At 56.5% G+C, this 6,494-nt stretch overlaps 1 protein-coding gene across 1 annotated transcript; it reads left to right on the top strand.

The window, feature by feature from the left end:
• Nucleotides 1-614: 614 nt before the first annotated feature.
• TMEM86B (transmembrane protein 86B) lies at nt 615-3,276 on the top strand. The gene is made up of 4 exons (XM_014517271.2): nt 615-874; nt 1,342-1,541; nt 2,286-2,532; nt 2,844-3,276. The coding sequence occupies exons 2-4, from the start codon at nt 1,491-1,493 to the stop codon at nt 3,248-3,250; spliced, it is 705 nt and encodes a 234-aa protein (XP_014372757.1). The 5' UTR covers nt 615-874; nt 1,342-1,490; the 3' UTR covers nt 3,251-3,276.
• Nucleotides 3,277-6,494: the final 3,218 nt, after the last annotated feature.

The raw sequence follows: 6,494 nt of genomic DNA, 5'->3' as shown, positions 1-6,494 counted from the left end.
GGTTCATTGTCTAGCTGTAATTTGATAGACAGACAACACGGGTAAAGACAGACAGCTGTTTATTTGTCGAGCAAAGACCATAATGCAAGCAAAAGGAAAATGGCCCCCCCTCAAGGGTGAGGCGATCTTTTATACTTATTACAATAAGGCAAGACTTACAGGGTTAACAAAAAAGCAATATTTGGGCGGTGCTTTACAAACCTTTGTAACAGCATATTTCTATTAAGCTGAACTAGCACTTTTTTAAAAGCTAAAAGTTAAGTAACAGTAACATTATAATATGTTGGCAAAACCTTACACAGTAGTAGATACTTCTCAAGGACACAACCACTGCACCCAGAACAATGGCTTCCCTGTCTTATCTTACTTCTTGCTGTAGCTGATTTTTCAGCACACAGACACAGATCCACTTTTTAACTCAGAAAATGCTTAATACAGTTAAAATGATTACTTGACACAAGCAAAGGCTTAGCTATCATTCTGCCTTGTGGTCAGCTGCATTGCTAGGCCACAGGTCATGCCTTGTATTCAGCTGTAAAGCTAATACTTCTTAATAATCCAAATTATTGTTAACCTAACAGTATGCTATCAGAAAACTATTCTATTTCAGGGTAATAACAAACATGCTCACCACATCCTCCTTCCTCTTCTTAAAGATGGGCCTTCTCCAGTCAGCTGGGACCTCACCTGGCCTCCATGAGCCCTGAAAGGGGATAGCCACTGCCTCTGAAATCCCCTTAGCAGGTTCCTCCAATTCCCTACGGTACATCCCATCTGGCCCTGCTGACCTGAGAGCATCCAGCTTCTCTATGGAGTCCCTAGCCTGTCCCAGAGGAGGAGAGGGTGATGGGCCAAGCCAGGCCCAAAGTGGGAGGTGAATTGTGGGGAGTGAGAGGAGTATGGGGGTGGGCAAAGGCTTGACCCCATGGTGAAGGTGAAAGGGGCTCAGAGGGAGCTGGGGAAGGGGCAGAGCTGGGGGTGCCTGAGGGGCAGAGGAAGCCTCAGCATGTGGAAGGGGCTGGGGTCCCCCTTGCCCTGTTGGGGAGCATAGGTACAGGGGCCATGCCTGGAAAGGCAGTCTCAATTGAGGGCAGCACCTCAGGCCCTGAAATAGGAAGGGAGTGAGGAGCTGGGAGGAACCCAGGCGTCCTGGCTCCCAAACACGCCAGACTCCCCTACCTCCCCAGTGCTGAGAGAGCCTAGGTGTCCTGGGCCTGGCCAGCTGCAGGGTGGGGAACCCAGGTGGGGCTAGGTAGTGGGGGCTGGGATGTGTTGCCCCCCCAACCTGGGATCCCACTCACCCTGCCCCCACCTTGGGCTGCTCCTTGCCCTGCCTCCCAGGCTGCAGCACTGTTATCAGATGGTGCCAGGCGGGGCTGAGTCAATAACCCCGCTATCAGCTGTCCCGTGGTGCCCTCTGCGGGTGAAAGTCCAGGAGGGAGACAGCTGCACTGCACAGCCCCAGGGACTGGTCTAAGCCTGTTACCAGCATGGACATACTGGAGACGGATGCCCACCACCGCAGGAAGCTCGCTGCTGAGGTAGGCATCATGGAGAGAGGGGGAGTGCAGGTGGAACCCAGGTGTCCAGGCTCCCAGCCCCTGGCTCTGACCACCCAGATCCCACTCCCCTCCCAGAGGAGGGATAGAGCCCAGCCCCTCCCCACCTCTAACCATATTTGTGCTGACTCAGGCCTCCTATCCTCAAGTAACCTTTCTTCTACTCCCATATCTTTCATCTATGCAGAGCAGACATAGCCAAGACCCCTTTCATAGCTTCCCAGTCCAGTGCTTGCATATTTGGGTTGGGTTCAAATCTATGCCTTCATGGTGACATCAGTACCTAAGTGGTGGCTGAATGTGGGTATCAGTAGGTTCCCGAGTTAACACCACATCACCATGGATATGGGGCTGACTTACAGCGCCACAAAGGGTGTTTTGCCCAAGGAAGCTGGAGCTGGCCCTGGCTGGCTGGTCCGCATCTCTGCCTCTGTGTTACTTGGGTCTCAAGGTTGTTGGGAGTTCAAACTACATGGGAGGAGCTCAGCAGGTGAGATCAGAGCTCAGGCCTACCTGACTCATGCCCTGGTGCTGAAAGGGTTAGTAAGGATGAGGCTTACAAGGAGCTTTCGCTTGGTTTTGTGGGAAGGGCACCCAGCAGGACTGGGGGCCAAGTCAGGAGCCTGGACAGGACCCTTCCAGATGCCAGGAACCTTATGGCTGTACTAGTGTAGACAGGCCCTGGTGAGGCTGGTCCCACAACCCTGCTTTCTGTCTCTCTGCCAGGCCAGGGGCCGCACTGTGCGGCTGCTCCCATTCCTGGTGTCCTGTGCGCTCTACTTTGGGCTGTGGCTGCCAGAGCCGAGCTGGCCCAGTGCTGTGACCAAGATCCTGCCAGTCCTGAGCCTGGTGCTGTTCATTTGGAGTGAAAGTAATGGGTCCTGGACGCCCTATGCCCAGGGCATCTTCTGGGGGCTGCTGTGCTCCTGTGCTGGTGACATCTGCCTGGTCTGGCCTGACCTCTTCCTGCCAGGTATAGGGCTGGGAAGAAGCAAAGCCCAGGCCACAGGGAGTGGGGTGCTGTGAGTTGGGAGTGAGGGGCTGGGGGGGCAGAGGGCTGCATATGAGGGGCACTGGCTGGGCTGGGATGGTGTGAGAAGGGCAGGGGGCTTCAGGTCAGGAGTGAGGACAGGGGGACTGTGGATTGGGAGTGATGGGCACTGGCCAGTTGAGGCGGGGCAGGGGCTGCAGGTCAGTAGTGAAGGGCAGTGACTGGGCCGGGCCAGGGACCATGGGGACCAATGAGGGTCACTATGACAGCTGTCACACTTACTCTCCCTGCAGGTGCAGGTGCCTTTGCCATTGCCCACCTCTGCTATCTGTGGGCACTGGGGCTGCGTCCTGTCCGCCCTGTTGCCTTCGTGTTGACGGCTGTGGTCTGGACCGCAACCTTGGTCTGCCTGAAGCCCTGCCTGGATAGCCCAGTGCTAGGTTGTGCAGGGATCTACTCCGCCCTGCTCTTGGCCGCAGCCTGCAGGTCTCTGTCCCGTCTGCCTTCGCCTCACTGGAGCCCGTGGCTCATGGCCTGCGGCTTCCTCCTCTTTGCCACCTCTGATGCCATCCTGGTCTTTGACCGCTTCTGTTTGCTGCTCCCCTGGGCCCGGTTTGTGGTCATGGTCACATACTACATGGCTCAGAGCCTCATTGCAGCCTCTGTGGTGGGGGAGGCCATCCACTGGAAGGACATCTGAGGCTGGGGTCGCTCCCATGACCTATGAACCCACACAGGATGTTGGTGACCTCTCACCAAGCGTTGACTTGGAAGTTATCTGGTTGAACTTTGACCAAGCTCTGTCCACTGACACCCATGGCCCCCAAGAAAATCAACAGAATTGTGGGTTAACCCAGAAATTATTCCATTGGCCTTTACCCACACCCCAACCCAAGCACCGCCAACCCAACAGGATGCTGTTCACCTTTGACCCCTGTGATTCCCTCCTACCCCAAGAGAGCCAACAGAGTTGCAAGTTGACCTGCAATTGATTCCCATGACCTAGGATTGACCCTATGCCAAAGCTGAGCCAATTGGGAGAGTCATTGGTTGACCCTTAGAACAGCTGACCTGGAAGTTATTCAGTTGACCTTTGACACCCCCCCCCATGCACTGTTCACTTTTGTCCTCCATGGCTGCCAAGAGAACCAACATAGTCATGGGTTGACCTGGAAGATATTCCCGTGACCCAGGACTCTGTCTCCATGCTGACAATGAGCCAATTGGGAGGGTCACTGGTTGACATTTGACCTTCAAATCAGCTGGAAGTGATGCTGGTGAACTGTCACCTGACGTGGCCAAGGTCAGGGGTCAGACCCTCACCACCTTTGTCAAGAGGATGCCACAGTGTCCAAGCCATGACCTGGAAGCAGTTTCTTTGATGTTTGACTCTGCTCCAACAGCCCCAATAACACCTGGTTGTGGAACAACTTCTGGCCTGTGAGTGGTTCTCTTAACCTGTGTGAGCAGATACATAGGCAAACCCAGGGACCGACCATGGCACCCCTACCTCCTCCCTGAGCTAGGATAGAACCAGGCATCCTGGCTCCCAGCACCCCATGTTTAACTCCCCAGACTACACTCCCCTACCAGAGCAAGGCTGGAACCCAGGTGTCCAGGCTCCCCACCCAGAGCAGGGCTAGACCTTGGCAGTCTGGGCTCCAACCACTCCCTGCTCTCATACACCCACCCCTACCCAGGAGGGTGGGTTGGCACTGCAGGGAGCAGAGACTGGGTCCATGCTTTTGGGACACCTTGGTATGTGTTGGGTATGTGATGTAGGTGTCTGAGCATGTCACTGCCAGGCCAGAGGTGTCTGGGGAAGGCAGGGGGGCATCTTCTCCCAGAGGGTCTGGAGAGTGTTCAGCTCCACCTTTACCCCAAAACTAGTCCTCTGACAAGAAATTAGGGGTGCCCCACAGATAAAGCAGGAGGTCAGTGATATCACAATAACCCTATCAGACCCCCAGCCTCTCCATGGGATGGCCCCAGAAACCAGCACTTTCTTAAGACTCATGACCCCTCCATCCAAGGTCCTCACACAAGACAGGAGCCTAAAGGCCTGGTCTTCAAGAGGCCAGCGTGGAAGGGTGCTTAGCCTAGGAGCTCTTGGAGTGGGAGGAAAGTGGGGGGAGGAGGTTAGAGAGAGGGGTGGGGAGTGAGGGCAGTGAGAGGACAGCAGACCTGGGTTCTCTCCCAGTTTTGGTGGGGGCAGTGGGGTCTGGGAGGTTGGAACAGAGAGGGCTGGGAGCCAGGACACCTAGGTTCTCTCCCAGCTCTGGGTAGCATTGCAGTCTTGTGGGGTTAAAGCAGAGGGAGGCTGGGAACCAGGACTCCTGGGTTCTTAGTTTCAGCCCAGAAATCTTCTAAGTGTCCACAGGAGGGAGCTGTGAGCCAAAGAATGCAGAGCCCAGCTGCATGGCAGGTAGGGTAGTCTCTGCCCCTGCCTCTGTTAGTCTCTAAGGTGCAAATCTACCTGACTTCAAACTCCCAGGGCTAATGACAACCTCTCTCTGCCCCTGCCTCTACCAGCCAGAGGACCTGGCAGCCAGGACACCTAGGCTCCACCCCAGCTCTGCTGTTGCCTCTGTAATGTGTCTGGGTTTTCCCCTATTCCCAGCGCTCCTGCTCCACAGCCCCCCGCAGTGCCCTTCTGCTGGGGGATGGGGCAATGCTGCTTCCTCAGAGCTCCCCAGCTGGCAGAGGTGAGGGTCACAGACTTCCCCCCTCTCCTGGCTCCCCTGCCCGCACACTGCTCGTCCTGTCACCCACAGGTTCCCAGGCAAAGCAGCAGATCCAAGACTGGCTGCAGCCTGGGCCGACCCCTGACTCTGAAAATGTTTCCCAGCCCCTGAGACCTGCTCTCCAAGGGAATTCAGTTCTTCTGAGCCAGGGATGGGGATTTCCCTCTATGGGACCAAAGGCCATTGCAAATACCAGGAGATCCTCACACACCAGGCCCCAGGCACGGTGCTGGTGTTGTCCCTAGAAGGGGCTGTGACGGAGTGAGGGGCAGCAGCAGAGCTTAAATACAGCTCAGGTGTCTGGGCTCCCCGCCCCCTTTTTTTTAACCCACCAAACTTCACTTAACTGCCAGAGCCGGGAGAGAACCCAGGCATCCTGGCTTACAGCCCCCACCCCACTCCCAGGGAAAGAACCCAGGAGTCCTGGCTCCTAACCCCTGCCCCCACTGCAACCCACCAAACCCCACTGTCTTCCCAGGGCTGGGAGAGAACCCAGGCATCCGGGTTCCCAGGTAAGACCAGGCCTCCCCCAGCAGGGTGCCCCCCATCTCCCAGCCTGTTGATTCATGGCCCCTGATCGATAAGGAGGCAGCCAGTAGATTGCTCCATTGCCTGGGCAACCGAGTTTGGATGCCCAGCGTTGCTATGACTCTGGTGATTTCCTAGCCTGTTCCCATGGCACCAGGCTTCCAGGGATGGCAGTCAGAGCACTGGGCTGAAGGGGGAGAGAGAGAGAGAGGGGATCCAAGGTGGGGGCGGTGGGGTCAGAGCAGAGAGGGGAGCTGGGAACCTGGACACCTGGGTTCTATCCCAGGTCTGGGAGGGGAGTAGAGTCCAATGGTTAGAGCATCAGGGGCTGGGAGCCAGGACGCCTGGGTTCTCGCCCAGCTGTGGGAAGGGACTGGGTCTGATGGGTCAGAGCAGTAGGGGCTGCGACCTGGGACACTTGCGTTCTAGCCCAACTCAGAGAAAAGAGTAGGTCATGGGATAAGGGGGGCAAAAGCCTGGAAGCCTGGGTTCTCTCCCATCTGTGGGAAGGGAATGGGGGGGCTTGGTGGGTCAATGCAGGGCGTGGGGGCTGGGAACCCGGATGCCTGGGTTTTCTCCTAGCTCCTTGAAGGGCATTGAGGAGGGGGAGTTTGGTGGGTCAGCTGTGGGGGCGGGCGGGGGGCTGGGAGCCCCGACTCCTGGGTTCCCGAT

Source organism: Alligator sinensis, unplaced genomic scaffold (genome assembly GCF_000455745.1).
Source record: "Alligator sinensis unplaced genomic scaffold, ASM45574v1 scaffold647_2, whole genome shotgun sequence".
Lineage (NCBI taxonomy): Eukaryota > Metazoa > Chordata > Crocodylia > Alligatoridae > Alligator > Alligator sinensis.
The sequence above is the reverse complement of the archived record's forward strand: the minus strand, read 5'-3'. Positions and strand labels throughout refer to the sequence as shown.

What these genes read in the sequence shown, in the direction of transcription:
- TMEM86B (XM_014517271.2), top strand. Translation starts at nt 1,491, where the DNA reads ATGGACATACTGGAGACGGATGCCCACCACCGCAGGAAGCTCGCTGCT. An exon ending in GCAGGAAGCTCGCTGCTGAG is followed by an intron (nt 1,542 to 2,285) that starts GTAGGCATCATG and finishes TCTCTCTGCCAG; the next exon opens with GCCAGGGGCCGCACTGTGCG. An exon ending in GCCTGACCTCTTCCTGCCAG is followed by an intron (nt 2,533 to 2,843) that starts GTATAGGGCTGG and finishes CTCTCCCTGCAG; the next exon opens with GTGCAGGTGCCTTTGCCATT.